The sequence below is a fragment of the Acanthaster planci genome, linkage group LG14 (assembly GCF_054643075.1).
Source record: "Acanthaster planci isolate LZ-2023a linkage group LG14, COTS_SCS, whole genome shotgun sequence".
Classification (NCBI taxonomy): Eukaryota; Metazoa; Echinodermata; class Asteroidea; order Valvatida; family Acanthasteridae; genus Acanthaster; species Acanthaster planci.
The window spans coordinates 1,964,287-1,980,909 of record NC_141790.1 but is presented as its reverse complement, the minus strand read 5'-3'; the positions used below and the strand labels follow the sequence as shown (position 1 = coordinate 1,980,909).

Below are 16,623 nucleotides of genomic sequence, written 5' to 3'. Positions count from 1 at the left end.
GGCTACAGCATTATTATTCTGAATTTCTTTCTACTTATTTTTTAACTATAATCAGATCAAATGTGAATTCCTGTTCGGTGAACTGGTTTGAACCGAATTGTAGCGGTGTGACACGCTTCCAGTTCCCGTGGATCAGGGTTGACTTTCTGCGTGCCCCATTGTCCATAACTACGATTACTTTTTTCACACTCCCCGTCCCCGGGTGACTGTGGTTTAGGTCTGGATCTTGGTAATTAAGAAATCGCTGATCAGCCCCTATTGAAGAAACACTCGGCCAGATCTCTGTACTAGTTGACTTCAGTTATTTATATTATTGTTAATTTGAGTGGTTTATATATCTTTCATATATCTCTTTTTAGCTCAGTACAGGTAGGCCCTATGTGAAGGTTTCAGCTCATTAATTTGAAGAACGCAAAATATGCTGCAAAAATGACAAAACTTTGGTGATAACGGTGGCATGAAAACACTAGGCCTATGATAAAGACGCCAACTTGAACTCGGTTTTATTTGAATATTTAGGAGCCTGCTTTAATCCGAGCGTTTCACAATAATGCGCCTCCAAGAGTTCGCAACGTGTTGGCCAATCACAATGCGTGAAATCTGTCCACCCAATGCGCGTTTTGAAAGGGTTGACAGATTTCGCGCGTTGTGATTGGCCAACGCGCTGTAAACTCTTGGAGGTGCACTATTGTGAAATTTAATCGTTCATTTACCACTTTGCCCACAACCATCCGCACCAAACACTAGTACTTTGGATTTGCACATTAATCGTAGAATGTTAGATAACCATTTCAAATACCTGCCCCCTGTAGAAAAAAGATCAAACTATGATTATCTTGTAATTGTATTGTCTCACAATAAACAGCAAACGCCATAAACGCCAGAGAGTTAAACATGTTCTTGCGTTTGTTGTTTGTTACGAGCAAGAGTTACTTCTTTCGTCTTTATTATTTTCACAGAAAGTATTGGTAACCATAAGCCTGGAACCACTGTCAATCTTGGTGTACATCAATGTCATGATGACCTACATTTCATTGCATAATGCACGTGTTTGGAACGTAAAACGAACAGCCCATCCTTGATTGTGTAACCGCTAGTGGTACCTAGACGTCTATGTATTGAATGGAGCGGAAAATATTTCCATATTATTGATAACAGACTGCTCAAGAGTTTGCGCGTTTGCCTAAGGCTGTGTCGTGCGAACTGAACCTGAGACTGGACAGTTATTGTTGGAACTGAAACAAAGTGAAAGAGAGATCAGATTCTGTTTATTGAAGCACTGGGCTTGAAATTTACGGTAGGTACATGTATCATACTGTATCCAAAATGCTTTTCAGCCCGTCGATTCTGTGTGGGGAAATGCTGTCCATCGCCATCGGCGTGGTCAGTCATCAGTACAGCCTAGCCCCACAAATAGGGCCGAGTTAGTGGCTCTCTTTTGCAATCTGTTCTGTCATGTCTGTGGCGACAGATAAGAGACAGATTGTAAAAGAGAGCCACTGCAGCCCTATTCGTGGGGCTTGGTTTAACCCTAGCCCAGGTTGGAAGTTGTTTCATTTCGACTGAACGTAGTTCGGTCAGGGAGTCCACCTGGGCTAAGTTTACCCCCAGAACTGTGGGGTCTGACGTGCTACAACGTTCGTGGTAGCGGGGCGGACATCGGACCCCACTGTTCTGGCAGTCTGGGGGTAAGTATGGTTAGTGTTGGTCTTGGTCATGATGGTTATGAACTTCTATGGTGTTACAGAACTGCAAATCGCAGCCCCGGACATACATGTACCAAGGTGTGGCTTGCAGTCCTATATAAATAAATAAACCACAATGGAATTGAGTATGAAGTCATGGACATGATGGATCGACAAACTTAGCCTAGGCTAGGAGGTAGTGCTTGTATGACCGGACATTATGATGGGATGGATTCTGTCTGGTGTATAAACCGAACATGCCAAAACGGCACCAACTGGGACTAGTGGGAGCAGGTCGAGAAACTCTCTACAGACATTCGCCGATAAGGCCTATACCCTGTATACTGTTATTGCAAAAGTTTACGACCACCTGGAATTGTTGGTATTTCTGTCACTGGGCCTCCACAACATTGTTTCATTGAATGATTACATAAGATGTTGTTTTTTCAGTGGTGATAACATCGAAGTCGTACTATGAGCCATTTGCATGAATTCTGTTGCAAAGGCAGCTCTTGTATGATTATGTTATATTAGACTGTTAACATGTCAAATCATGGAAATGTAGTCAAACAACTGTTTAACCAAGATACTAAGGTTACATATTGAAAAAAATAAGTTGCCATGATTGATTGTTTAAGTTTGGTTTTTGTTCAGGCCAATGCATTTTGTATGGGTGATCCTAAACTTTAAATAGCTGAAGACTGTAGTTGGAATGGTTGTGCCAGTCCAACCACCTGACCGCAGCACATTAGTTGGGACGGTCCCAACCAAAGCATGATCATAGATGGGACAGACACTATACATGTACATGTTTTGGGGTGTGCGTAACCTAACTTGATATCTTTATGCAGATATATCTTGAGTAAAATTTCTGGCAGGGGATACTAGGTTATTTTCAGAAATGTAAGGAGTATATTGTCTTACAGTCCTGGAAGAACCACTAAGTGTCCTTTCTTTTTTTCCCCTGAGGGATAACTGAGAGTGAGAGCCAATAAAATTGGTAGGCCTATGCAGACAATTTAGGTTGTATTTTTCATTTCAAGATTTCAAAAGAGGGCTATGCCAATACCACTGCATACAGTGGTCCTGGGAATGCTGAAGAAATCCAATTTTTAAAACCGCTTACAGTTAAATACCATATTTGGAAAGTGTGATAGGGGTCCTGTAGTCTCCCCAAGCCAAAGCTTTATGGGGATTCACATACATGTACATGTACATTTCCCATCTCCCAGGGGTAGCAGGACAACTCATAACCGAGACATCACATACCCAAGACATGTTGTACCTAGAAAAAATGTGACCTGTTGAGGCTAAATGAGGAATGATCTCCCAAACCTTGTTTTGAGTAATCGGTAGAAGTTGTTCTCAAAAAGTAGTTTTGACCACAGTGATGTTTCCCGTCGTCTATTTCATGTTGTATTTTCGGAGCGGAGTTGCCTACGAGTATAAATGTGGTATCACTGGAAAGCCCATTCATTTCTCTTTATTCTCATATCTACAGTATATCTCGAAAAGTAAAAAAATTACAAATTTACGAATAACAAATTTTACGAATAAACATGTCTATTCCAGGGTGCGTCACTGTGTGATTTATTTCTCCATGGAGATTGTAGTAGAGCCTCGGGAGAGTAGAAATAATCAGAAGAAATTAAACAAATGTAGACCGGAACCGTATTTACCCAAAACATGCTTGCTAATTAGAGGGTTTTGCCTGAATTTTCTTTTTAAATGTGTGTCAATCATGATCAAGACCAGTAAAGCCCTTTTCAGTGCCTTCCAGTCAGTGGTTCTAAAGATGCCGCACCACCTTTCATCCTATCCGCCCCATGCACGCGCTGCAACCGCTGAAGCGTACACCCGCAAGCCGCTCATGGGAAGGCAGCTCTTCAAAGAAAAAGAAAATCTGGAATATGATTGGTAGATTGACATGTGCCATGAATTCCCAGATTTCTATAAAATGAGAGTGTTATCCAACAACTGCATCTAGACGAGGCCTGTCGAAGTCAGCTGTCAAGAACCCAGTTTCAAGAACTCAAGAGTCAAGATCCAAGATGCCGACAAAGTCCCCCAGAATCTCCTGCAAGAAGACCATTTATCGCAATCAGCAGGCATTCCAGTGCCACCAGTGCGATATGTGGTTCCTATTTCTACCACGCAACCATTTCAAAAAGGCTTAGTTATTGGATTTGATACATACATGCACATGTCATACTATAATTGATGTCTCCACAGGCTATGCAATTTTCTCTTGGGTTACGAGTTGTCTCGGGTACAAATTGTCCTGGGTACGAATTGTCCTGGGTATGAATTGTCCTGGGTACGAATTGTCCTGGGTATGAATTGTCCTGGGTACGAATTGTCCTGGGTACGAATTGTCCTGGGTACGAATTGTCCTGGGTATGAATTGTCCTGGGTACGAATTGTCCTGGGTACGAATTGTCCTGGGTACGAATTGTCCTGGGTATGAATTGTCCCAGGTATGAATTGTCCCGGGTACAAGTTGGCCCCGGGTACGAGATGTCCCTGGTACAAGATGTCCAACATTCGTTCATGTGCCGCGTATATGTATTTGCTGTACCTGTATTTGCTGTACATGTATACATGATATTTACACGTACAGCAGGTAAAATGCACATGTTGGCCTTGTTGTAAGTTTACTAACTTATGTCAAGTTTAACTTACTAGCATTGTTGTCTTTCAGAACACTGCAGACTTGCTACCATGACGTTCTACCGAAATTCTGCCTTCATCATTAAAGGCGTGAGGGAGTTCTGTAGGTAAGTTCAATGCACAGTGAGCTGCAGTCAAGGTTTGGAGCCAAAAGACTGTTTTTCTTCTTAAATATCATATCCTTATTACATGAAATCTTGGGATCAACATCAAATTCCAAAATAAATCTTTAACCGTAAAGCCGGGACTGAGTTTTTAGATTCAACCAAATCGGGTTCCCCCCAAAGATATGTTGGTCTTCGTTCTTGATCTTTTTAGATTTGATTCATATACAACATCCTTTATGGACCCAGTTAAATGAAGGCTTTGATTGTTTTGGTCAGTTACAATCAAAACCAAGATTCTAAAGTGTGCTGGTCTTTGTAAATAAGCACTTTTTAGTGTGTAAATAGTGAAGTACCTGTAAGTTGGAAAAAACAACATTTTTGCTGGTTTGTTCTAGAAATATGGACATTTACAAGAAAAATCACACTTAGTCATTAAAGTGAGAATTGTCAAAATGATACGAGAAAGAGATGGAAAAACTCGTGGAGGTCCAGCATAAACACTTTGTATATGGAGTGCATGCAGACTCGGATGATCATGTGATGTGAAAAAGGTCTTGGGCTGTTAAAGATCTTTTTTTTTTAATTAAGCGATGTTAATGCATTTCACATCCCTCAAGAACTCTTTCTGTCACTGTCATTTCAGGAGTGGCTATGAATCTGCCGCCAAGAATTTCAAGCCCGAAGATCTCAGCATTGACCTGTCTAGCCAGTCCTTCATGATTACTGGTGCCAACAGCGGCATAGGCAAATGCACGGCATACGAACTGGCCAAGAGAGGTAGGTAATAGTTGTTTGCAGTCTTGTGCAGCACCGTGCTGACTGGTGGTGTCAGAGGTAGTTATCCCCAAAACACGTGTATTCATGTTCGTGCGAAAGAAATCAAACCTGGGTATACATGTACCGTTAACAGGAAAAATATGAGGAATTGATGGAAATTAATGTTATCAACTCTATTTTCATCCAACAATGCTCGTGAGCAATCTTTTCACATGAACAAGGAATCTGTTTGTGATTCTGTGCAGCCAGGATTTATTTTATTATCATTTATTATTTATTAGATCTCAAAACAAAAATATGTTTTGTATAATAAATGTGTTAGATTTTTCACCCAAATAGCTTTTAAAATATTTTTCACCGTTTTTATTTTGAAGTTCTTGAAATGAGAGCTCCGGTAGTCCTGCCTTGTATGAGGTAATGCGAGACCCAATGGCTCAGTTAAGACTTTAATCAGTGCTTTTTCCCCTCTGCACATGATCAAGGGTTAAAGATGACTACACCGACTCTGTACAGTCTGTAGTTTTGATTATATCATGGAGCTCCGTGATTATAGCATCCGAACTTGGTTTACAGGTGGGACCGTGCACATGGTGTGTCGTAGTGAAGCCAGAGGCCAAGAGGCACAGAAGGAGATCAAGGAGAGTAGTGGTAACGAGGTAAGGCCGTGTCCGTGCTAATTGGCTTCGGCTTGAAATTGCACAAAACTCGATGGGAAGTGGCGGAAGACATATTACCGTAGACTCTGGCATAATTTTGAGCCGCAGCCAAGTAATTTGGCACGATTCATGTGTATGAGATCTAATGCATGTATATTTGTCTGACTCGGAACCTTTTTGTGGAGATGTTATGAGAACAGTGGTACATCTGAGCACATTCCGCCCCTACGTGATCTCAGCTGTCCCACGACCAGCTTTGTTTTCCAGGCAAAGCTTGCTGGCTAATTGCGTTAAACTGTGATTCATGTGAACTATGGCATGAAAGCTATAAGATCTCACAGTCATATCCATGTACACTAGCCTCGGAACAAGTCAAAATAGAATTGTGAGAAAGGAATCAATCCATGCATTTTGGGGAGGTAACACAAATGTGTGGTAGTACCTGTTTTCATTTTTGCATGAGTTACATGTATTTCATACGGGTCTGTCAGTATTCACATGGAAGAGTGCACAGTTACATATTTCATATGTGCACCCAAACAAGGCGTATTTAGACTCATTTTCACAATATGGCTTCGACAGTTTCGGGTTAATCTTGTTTGAAGGATGCGTGCTTATAAATATGATCAATGAACATGGGTTATTTTCCCAGATCTTGACAATTTGAGGGGCCACATATAGTAAACTGTTTCCAGTATGACATAACTGCCGGTGCGTTGTTATTGTGCATAAGAATATTTGTAGCACACAATCTTGTTTAAGATAACCCTTCAGCATGAAAGCACTTCATTTATGTTTTTATTATCTCACAGCTGGGGGGGGGCAGCCCCGGTCACAGTAATTGCGTCGATAAAAGACAGACTGCTTTGAAAATTGGGTATTTCTTAAGAACATTACTTGTTTCCAAATATCACGTAATATAGGTGATTCACAATACAGTGCGCCACCAAGAGTAAGTTGCACATAGGCCACTTTAAGGTTGATTCGCTGCCGCAATTCAACGCACTTTGGTATGTAACTTGGGTGTACTTGATTGAGTCGTTCCCTATACCACATAAAAGCATCATTTTGACCACCTTACAAACATTCGCAATAAGCAACTTCGAATTTTCAACCAAGATAAACAGTTTAAAAAATTGAAACTTCCCGTGCACTGCCTAGTTAATGAATGAGACATTGTCGACTATTTATCCCATGATGGACTACGAAAAGTCCTCTCTATAACAATCTCTTTGTGGTGCAGTACATTGTGAATTGCCCATATTGAACATCCAGGCACAGCAATGAAAATTGTCATCTTCTTTCAATCTTTCTTTCCAGAAAGTGCACCTTCATATAGTGGACATGTCTCAGCCCAAAAGGGTCTACGAATTTGCAACTCAGTTCAGAGAGAGTGGAAACACTCTGAATGTTCTGGTAAGGACAAAATTGCCGTCCTCTTCTGTGAAATCTCTCGTTGTTGGATTTTATTCCAAGCTTCCCAGAACTTCAGTAGAAATACTAAATCCCCGTGGAATAAATTTTCCTGCAGGTGAACAATGCAGGATGCATGGTGAACACACGGGAGGTGACAGAGGACGGACTAGAGAAGAATTTTGCCACAAACACCCTTGGGACGTACATCCTCACCATGTCGCTACTGCCTCTCCTGAGGGACACACCAGGATCCAGGGTTGTAAGTAGGCCGTCTGACTGTACCCTCTTACACGACCACACTTCTGAAGTTTTGAGTCTTTTCAATTGAATAAAATTTCTCTTCTTGGTACGTATTATATGTACAGGCATGTAGGCAAAATATTTGGTGTAATCAGCATGCAAGTTTCGTCAATATCAAATATTAAATTTCCAAAATAAAATCTTTATAAAGACCCTAACATTTATCTGGATTGAGTTTTTATCGTAAAGAGGTTACATGTAAATGATACTTAAATAAGCAGATATTTTGTGTAAATAGTTGCAGGTTAGATGGTTCGTTCAATACGTAGTTTAATTCTGTGGTGATGAAAATTTCATTTAAGATGAAGGGACATATTCTTATTCTGTGAGCCTTGAGCTGGTCCAATAGAGGGCACAGTTTTCTTAGCAATGAAGGCTCCTTTTGGAACTGAACTTCTCTGGTTCACAAATGACCAGGTAATGCATGCGTTAAGGTCACATCCCTACCAACAAAATGAACACTACTGACCAACATGACTCTTTTCAACCAATGAGGGGGTGCTTCTGCTCAAGGAGGTCATTTTGCCAACCAATTGGAAGTAGCTACAAGAAGAGGAATGACTCTTTTTGGGTCCCACATATTGCCATGGGTTTCTTATCTATCGATTTTCAACGATATTCTTGGATAATTTCTCTTCAGGTGACAGTGTCATCTGGGGGAATGTACACACAGAAGTTGAGTCTCTCGGACATGCAATGTGAACGGGTGTCCAACTTTGACGGAACCATGGTCTACGCACAAAACAAGGTGAATGTGTGGTTGAGGACTTGCTCAGGATAATGTTGTGTCCTTGAGGTATCTCTGAGTTTATTTAACACACCTCGTGTGGCCCTTAGAACAAAACATGTAACCACATACCAGCAATGCAGGTCGCGCGAACCGCGTGTGGACCAAACCAGGTCCACACAAGGTTTCCCCATTTCTGAAAAACAGTTTTGGAGACATGGCCATCCGTGGGAAAAGGACGAAAGACAGTCAAGGAAACAAACAATAATAGCTTTAGCAAAAGGAACATTTTCTCAGCGTTTCCATGGCGGCATGGACACAAAGGACAAGGCATGTAATGTAAAACCGTGAGCAGTTTCTTTTTTTTTGTAGATACCAACACCACCACAATTGATCCATCACACCAATTATGTCAACATCAGCTGAAGTAAAAGATAGCGATGGTTTGACTTTTTGAAGCCATGATGCTTTTTCCTTGCATACAATTATCATTTATATATGATCACTCTGTTTACGAAATTCTGTACACGTGTACAAATAAATGGTCAGCAGATATTCTCTTTTCACTTTCTGGACGTATTGGCTATTAGCCAGTGACACTGCCGTAACTATAGTTTGACTGCCGTAGGGAAACATTACAATCATTAATACACGACAGGAATGACGTTGCTAGTGTCTGATGTGTACTCTGTCTGCAACAAATTGTTAGAATCAGGGGAGTTGGTACTTCTTAACCACTTGGTGCCCAATGACCTGAAAATACGCTGGGATTTGCCGTGTCTTAACTCATAGTTAGGTGTGCATGTACTTGCCCCCATGCTTATAGTGATTCCCATTTTAGTGTGTACACCCCCTAAGACTTAATCTTAGTCCATGGAGATTGAGGCCACATTGAGCCCTCAAGTGGCCGTGGACGGGCATTGTAGCAGATATTTCTCTTTGGCATTGTTCCAGCGTTTCAAATTAGCAACAACATGATATTGAACTTTAAACAAATCTTGAACAAATGACCAACTAAGCGTAGAGCCAGGATTTGTACAGGACTGTGGTCATTGTTATTGAAAAAAATGTAAATTCCAGAGATATATAATACAAAACTGCTGTAAACTGCTTGCTGACCTCAGTGACCTAAAATACAGATGACAAATATGGAGGGCCTGACATTTCGATCCTAGCAGAATCTTTCTCAAAGGTAAAAATTTTGTGCAAAAGGTAAATATCTGTGGCCAAACCTAATACTACACGTCGGACAATTTTGTTGTGGAACAGTACCTTCTGCAAAGTAACAATAGCACTTCAGTATTAGGCACGTTTTAACCACTTCGTGCCGGGGCATTTTTCAATGTTGATGATGGTGGGCCGGCATGACTATCATTTTTTCCGTTTTCAAAATTCTTCAAAAATTCATTTCATTTAACGGTCCTTTATAGCCGCACGAAGTAATCTTTAGGCACTACTCCAAGTTGACAGGTGACTTTCATTGACGCCCGAGTATTTCAGCCAGGCCTGTAGCCTTGTAAAAAGAACCCAGATTGTGTGGTGTTATGTAACTTTCTTTTGTTCACGAACCTGGCTCAGTGCTCTGCTGACCTCTTTTCAATAGAGGCCAGATTAGCGTGCAGCGGTGCTGTGTGGCTCATCGCTGCGGTGGTGGTGCGCTTTGTCCCCGGTGGTAATCCGCTTGCTCTCAATGCCCCAAACCCTGGCATACGGTTTCAAAACAAGGTTGGATTATCACCACTTTTGAGAGTGAAAAATGTAGATAATTCCCAGCAGCCTGGTCTTTTGTTCAGAGTACGGTCTTTTGTTACAGGGCCCTGTTTCCTTTATCCGAGTTCAGAGACTCCAGCCCCGCATATAAACCATACGTCTCTGATTCCGGAGTCCCTGGCAGGAAGTGGTTAATCGACTGAGTGTGTCTTTCCACAGCGTCAGCAAGTTGTCATGACGGAAATGTGGGCCAAGTCCCATCCGGCAGTCCACTTCTCCGTGATGCACCCGGGATGGGCCGACACGCCGGCAGTCCGTACTTCCATGCCAGGGTTCCACAGACAGTTTAAGAATCGGCTGCGAAGCCCTGAGCAGGGCGCCGACACGCTAGTCTGGCTGTCTGCAGCCAGAGCAGTTCTCCAGCAACCCAGTGGGCAGTTTTACCTGGGTAAGCAGTGGGGTGGCAAGATAGTTGCCGATTTTTCGGTGGTTGAGTCATCGCTAAAAAAAGGGCCAGGTGGATCATTTGGTACCTAATTTATGAAAAGTGGACTTACTCCACTTGCCAAGTGCCCATTCCAAGACATGTTGGCCAAACATTTTAACTTTTCCAGTTGGCATGTGCTCAGTGGGCAGGCTGACATGGGAAATAGTGTGGATAGGCTTTCACTGAATTGAAGGGACAATTTCTTTAGTTAGGCAAACTAGGACCAAGATGTGGGGACATTTCTTTGTCCCCATAATGTTTCAATCCCCTCAGAATAGGTTAAATATCGTGTATTTGTTTTCACAACTGTGGTTGAACTGACCACAAACACTTATTTGGGCTATTAAAATTGAAACTCCTTGAAACAGCTATTCCGAAATTTGTATCCTTCCGCCAGAAGTGCTCCAGTTTTGGAATATTGTGTCTTGTGGAGGCCTCGGAGAATGGGCTGAATAGGTCTCCACACGGAATTTCTGAAGGTGTATAGGTCTCCAAAAGGATTTCACAAAACTGATATTTGGAAGTCGCTCAAAAAGGAGAAATTTTTAATGCGCAAGAATCTGTCGCAAATTGAAGTGTTTAATATAAGGGACATCCGGTCAAACCTTCAGCCCAGGAGAGCAAATCATGTTTAAATGGGAGCATTTTGAAACCATCGTTTCACACACGACAATGTTAGTACTGGAGCACTCCTGGTGGATGTTGTGCACACACACCAAGTTTCAGATAGGCTGCGCATGGAACAGCCGAGATTTTAAAGGAGGCAGACTCCCTCTGCTGCAAGGTCTGACAAAAATGGCTCTTTTACTGTAGAGAGAGTAATATAATCCATGAACTTAATGCCAAAATCTTTGCAAATGGAGTCACACACTTCACATGTAGAATAAGTCCAGTTTATGGCTTATTTGATCCGTTTTTATCTAAAGACAATTAAACCTTTGGTTTTTTTTTACCTTTCCCCCCAGATCGGAAGCCAGTTGCCAAACACTTATCCTTCGCCTGGACCAAGTCAAGTGATGCTGAGAAAGAAAAACTGATGCAGATCTTGGAAGGCATTTCAGCCCCTTTCATGGTGGCTGCTCAGAATTGAGAAAAACAACATCAAATTGCCTGATGATCTCTTCCCATCTTTTTCTCAGGAGTTTTGCTAACTGTAAATAGATCGTATTGGAACTTTTATTCATCCCAATAATTTATTTCCAATGACGGAAGGTGATACGAACACAGAAGGCAGGTCTGCTGCTCCATTGAAATTCTTAGATGTTGTCCATCAAGGTAATCCAACCCCAGATCTAGTCTTCACTATATACTCCCAAACTTTGATGCCCTAGCAGAAGTGCATTGGTGGATACTTGGAACTGCACAGTATTTTTTTTTCCTGACAGAGTCGGTATTCCTAAGTTCGTATTTTGCTTTTGTAGCATTTTTTTGTCAAAGGCGTACTTCTAGGAGAATGTGCACACAGAAGATCACCTGAAGGGCTAAGTTTCCTTTCTAGCGTAAAGTAACGTGGGTCTTTTCAAATTCCAGTAGCATGGTAATGCTCTCCAGTGAGATCCTTGTTTCTGTCCATTCGGAGAGCGTAACCTGCTTGAAGATCAGTGTCCACTTGGACAGTCAGAATGCTTCATTGAGTAGGCTACATTCTGTGTCATAGTGCATTCATTCTCTAGGAGGGGAAACATTGAAGGCTGGTTGGGTGAATGATTCACGTGTCAGGAGTTGGGCTCTCCTCTTTCAAAATCTGAAACTTACTTTATCTGTAATTTGCTGTGACCAAAAGTTGTCGTGTGCAATGCCTCATTCATTACAAAGCTCAAAACTTCCATTAGTCAGTACGTTGAATCCAAATCGAATCTTAAACTGTAAGAAGTTAAAGGGAAAACGTATAGAGTTATTTACCTTAAAAATATATTAGTACATGTATTGTACAATCAATTTAAAATGCTGTTATTCATGCGAATTAAAGATCAATCACATTGCTTTGACATAAAATGGTTATTTAACAGGGAATTGGACGTTGTTACTTGTATCATGACCAATGTGGCAGCTTCTCTTTGCATTTATAAAAAATCTCCGTATTGGGAGTTTAGTTCCACCAACGTGTTGATGAGGGCGGCAAACATATCGAGCAAGTTAAGGTCATCACTCGCCCCCCAGAGTTTCTTGATCTCACAGTCATTATATATATATATATATATATATATGGGTTTATAGCACAAGAATAGAGAGAAAACGGGTAAAGTTAGATGCATTCTGGGCAAAGGACTACAGCCATCTGCTTGAAATTCATCAGGACCTTACTCCCGTTCAGATAGGGGTGGGTCAACTTTATCATACATCCAATATTGATCAACATTGTCAATGGAAGAGCAATTTCAAGTCGCTCTCACTGACCCTTTTTCAGTTCACAGTTAAGTCATGTAAGTGCAATCAAGTAATCGTATAATTGCAAAGCCGTAGTGTGATGTCATCTTAACAGGCTTCAACTGAATGTTCCTGGCAACTTTTGTTTTCAGTTTGCTGATATGAAGGAGGACTTCAACCTATACTTTTGACGTCAGTAATAATCTGTATTTAGTTTTTACGCAATAGATTTGTTTAAACAGATCTACATTTCATAAGAAGTGAAACTGTGCATCACCAACGTGATTGATTTTTAAATAAATTGTGATTACATGTGTACAGTTAAATATTTTGATATCTGGTAATTTGTCTGCAAAAATGCCATTTTTGTAAAATACTCGAGAATTGTGTGTAGTTCACACTGTTAGTATGTATATAAGATACAAGTAATTTACACTGTAGATGTACTTTACATTGTAACAGAGGATTTTTATTGTTACATTCTGCAACTGTAAGGTATACAGTTAACAAGCCGATTTATTTACAGATAGGAATTCAAAATAATACAAACACAAGAATCATTATAAAGCTACGTAACATCCAGGAGAAATCCAGAAACCCCATGGATTCACCATGGAAATAAATCATGTGTTTACCTGTTACATTGAGGTCAAAGGACAAACCTTTGAAAGCATGATTGGTACAACCATACTGAGTCGGAAATATTGAATACACAAGTTGCAATTCTGTTTTATCCGCATATTTTTCCAAGAAACCCATTTGAAAAGGTTGAGCTGATCAGAAATTATTTTCTGAACAGAATAACCAGGAGTCTGTAAGGTATTCATCTCGCAGTCTTGGCACTGACCTTGTGTGATGTGGGAAAAAAAAGGTACTCGTTCTTACAAAGAGAGAGTTCAACATACAGTGTACGTGTACTCCCTGTCTGATTTTAAACTCCAAAGATGAAGAAGTGTTATCGTCAAATGTATGTGTGGCATTATTTTCAGCGGGGACTACTTACAAACGGGAGTACATTTACAAAGTGGTACATGGTCACGGGAAACTGCTGTCTGTTTTAATTGGCCAGAAGAACTGGAACAAGTGCAAAGTTAAACAATACCATGTACATGTAAGACTTAAAGGTTTTCATGGTGAAAGAAACTAGATCTATAGTAACTCTGTCCGTCTTCAGGAGACTGTCTCCTGAAGACGGACAGAGTACACTGTTCGAAACGTCGAGTTATTCCCCGGTTCTTCTCAGAACCACACATACTCAAAGAAAGAGATAAATACATTGTGTTACCGCAATCTTTACTGTAGAACCATGTACATGTGCTATCCACATATCGTTGCTATAACTGGCACTCCACAGTTGCATTTGAGCCTACAGTATCCCCAGTCAGGTTTGTGGGCATCAGATGCTGACAATTATCTTTTGACGTAGAGCAGGAGTGTCACATCTGCCGGATTTCTTCCTCTGGCAGGTCGGGCTGCCTGATGCGGGATTCCATGTTGACGTTGGAGACGTGCTTCTTCAGTAAGTCCATCACCTCGCCACTGAACTCATCTGGTGTGGGTTTGTGTTCTGTGAGAAGGGCAAACTTTTAATGGTAGGTGATGTCCCTTGAAAGTTCAAAGGAATGAGGGAAGGGCTCAGCCTTCTCCAAGCCTGCGAAATCCTCTAAAATCAGGAGGTACGTGAAGATTGTGAAGACTATGGAAGGGTTAGGGTTAGTTAAGGCCCAACCCACCTCGAATATCAAAGAATAAATATATCACAATGCCACAGTTGGAGTAAAACTTGATGCTGTATTTTGTGTTGATAATTTTAACAGCTCACATAACTTCAAACCTACAACCTCTTCATTTTTGGTCATCATCGACAGCTGCAAATGGGAATGCACACACACCAGCATTTCCTCATAGTCAATAATATGCCTTGGGTAGACAAGTCAACACTGGTTCTGTACCCACGAAGGATTAGTCTGACTTAATTTTAATAAACAAACTTGGTCCGGCACATGGCGTATATGACCATGTTAATATGTGGTGGCTACGGCTAGGAGCAACACATTCATCAATGAGAAGAGCATGTAGCCGCTAGCTAATGGCCCCCTTAGAACAACTCTCATTTTAGCCATAGCTGTGAGATTTGGATGTAGCATTATGCATTTTCTGCTCACCTGTGACCCAGTGGAAGATGTCCCAGTCATTGTTGGGTTTATTGATCAGCTGGTCATACTGCTGAAGCTGTGACTCATTCAGCCCAGGCAGATAGCGCGCTGCAAACGTGCTGTAAGATACATGTGCAAGTTGACATAACTGGCCATTAAAAGTTGGCAAGGGTCATGATCACATGCTTTGATAGGAAAGGATGAGATGAGTTAACACACTTTAAAGAATTCTTTTTATTTTATCCCTGGGAAGATACACATATACCATGTACGTGTACTTGTAGGTACATTTTACAATGCAACCAGTAATGGATTTTGTACAAGAAGGAAAACTTGGTTGTGCACTTTTCACTGAGCTCGTTTCTGTTATGAGGGCAAGAGACTGAGAAGCACCTGTGAATTGTCAGAATGCTCATGCTCTTATGTTGAGATCCACAGCAAATGGCAATTTTCTTTTACATTGTCAACTGACACGTCGGGATCTATTGATCGGGAAATCTCATACTGTGGACACCCCTGACCTAACTTCAAGTCTCAGGACGGAAAATTTATCTTGGTGAGTTAACATGTAAATGTATGTCAGTGCTTGGCCAGATTAATACTTTTAGAACTCCACTGCCCTCTACTCCAGTGAGATAAAATATTGCCACTGTAGGAATTAAGGAAACTCTGATTGGGTAAAACCCATATTTGAGCCCAGTTGTGTAGACGGGGGCATCAAAGCCCATTCTTTCTCACTTGCCTACCTGAGTAAGAGACCATTCTCCAACATGCCCCTCTTGCGGCTCTGGTACAGTAGTCTGGCTCGTTTCAGCTCTGTGCTTTCATTCTCTGGCTGCTTCCATTCAGGAATGGGAATCTCTCCTTCAGGTGGAAGATCAGTGGGATGGCTGGATGATGCAAACAGTCTGGTTGGTAAACCAAGATGACCCTACAATAACGGAAAGCTTGTGTCAAATCTAAATTGTTAGGCTTAAGCTAGCCTAAGTCATGATATAACGTGTGTAACTAAAAAAAAGTAGGCATATACAATGTACATGTAGCCTTTCTTCAGACATGCCAGAGTGTCTTGCGCATGGAGAGGAATACCAAAACAATTGTTTCCTTGTCAAATGAATCATTTCATTTCATTTTTTCATTTATTCATTTATTTTCCACATAATTGGTTATACATACAGACAGATTAAGGCTACATAAATGTGGACGGAGTCCCTTAAAAGCAAAGCTTGTCGGGAAGGGAACTCCGAGTACATACAAGTAGTTGAACATACGAATTGAATCACATATCACAATAATACACAACAGATTAACAATGGACTACACAAAATGACATAAAATTAGGACTAGTAACCCTGTGAAATAAAAGAGATTAACTAATCAAAAGCATTCAAAGTATGCAAATTCGGAAATACCTTCAGAAACGGTAAATATGGGAATGCAGCACTAGTACCCGAGAAAATCATCCGGCTCATCTTGGGCGCTGCCATCTTGGATTGTGTAAGTTTTGTTCTAAAAAGTCTGGTGACAGCGCAGAGGCATTTTACCATTTGCTAAGTCTGGTATCC

The 16,623-nt window shown here is 41.1% G+C and overlaps 2 protein-coding genes across 4 annotated transcripts; one reads left to right on the top strand and one right to left on the bottom strand.

Annotated features, from left to right (window-relative positions):
• Positions 1-652: 652 nt before the first annotated feature.
• Positions 653-13,228, top strand: dhrs12 (dehydrogenase/reductase 12). Of its 3 annotated transcripts, none has more exons than XM_087146060.1 (9): positions 653-1,297; positions 4,397-4,462; positions 5,106-5,239; positions 5,813-5,895; positions 7,216-7,311; positions 7,427-7,570; positions 8,252-8,359; positions 10,268-10,496; positions 11,501-13,228. In XM_087146060.1, the coding sequence occupies exons 2-9, from the start codon at positions 4,407-4,409 to the stop codon at positions 11,623-11,625; spliced, it is 975 nt and encodes a 324-aa protein (XP_087002186.1). In that variant the 5' UTR covers positions 653-1,297; positions 4,397-4,406; the 3' UTR covers positions 11,626-13,228. The 3 variants fall into 3 exon arrangements, with proteins under 3 accessions (XP_087002186.1, XP_087002184.1, XP_087002185.1); XM_087146058.1 differs by having other exon boundaries at positions 1,051-1,297; positions 4,387-4,462; XM_087146059.1 differs by lacking the exon at positions 653-1,297 and adding an exon at positions 1,333-1,688 and having other exon boundaries at positions 4,387-4,462.
• A 121-nt stretch (positions 13,229-13,349) lies between these two features.
• Positions 13,350-16,619, bottom strand: sdhaf2 (succinate dehydrogenase complex assembly factor 2). Its single transcript, XM_022247581.2, has 4 exons — positions 16,471-16,619; positions 15,805-15,989; positions 15,068-15,177; positions 13,350-14,469 (listed from the first exon to the last, which is right to left on the bottom strand). Exons 1-4 carry the CDS (start codon positions 16,603-16,605, stop codon positions 14,339-14,341), a joined length of 561 nt encoding a protein of 186 aa, XP_022103273.2. The 5' UTR covers positions 16,606-16,619; the 3' UTR covers positions 13,350-14,338.
• Positions 16,620-16,623: the final 4 nt, after the last annotated feature.

What these genes read in the sequence shown, in the direction of transcription:
- dhrs12 (XM_087146060.1), top strand. Translation starts at nt 4,407, where the DNA reads ATGACGTTCTACCGAAATTCTGCCTTCATCATTAAAGGCGTGAGGGAG. An exon ending in TGGTCTACGCACAAAACAAG is followed by an intron (nt 8,360 to 10,267) that starts GTGAATGTGTGG and finishes GTCTTTCCACAG; the next exon opens with CGTCAGCAAGTTGTCATGAC. An exon ending in CAGTGGGCAGTTTTACCTGG is followed by an intron (nt 10,497 to 11,500) that starts GTAAGCAGTGGG and finishes CTTTCCCCCCAG; the next exon opens with ATCGGAAGCCAGTTGCCAAA.
- sdhaf2 (XM_022247581.2), bottom strand. Translation starts at nt 16,605, where the DNA reads ATGGTAAAATGCCTCTGCGCTGTCACCAGACTTTTTAGAACAAAACTT. An exon ending in GAGAATGGTCTCTTACTCAG is followed by an intron (nt 15,178 to 15,804) that starts GTAGGCAAGTGA and finishes TGTATCTTACAG; the next exon opens with CACGTTTGCAGCGCGCTATC. An exon ending in CATCTTCCACTGGGTCACAG is followed by an intron (nt 14,470 to 15,067) that starts GTGAGCAGAAAA and finishes CCCTTCTCACAG; the next exon opens with AACACAAACCCACACCAGAT.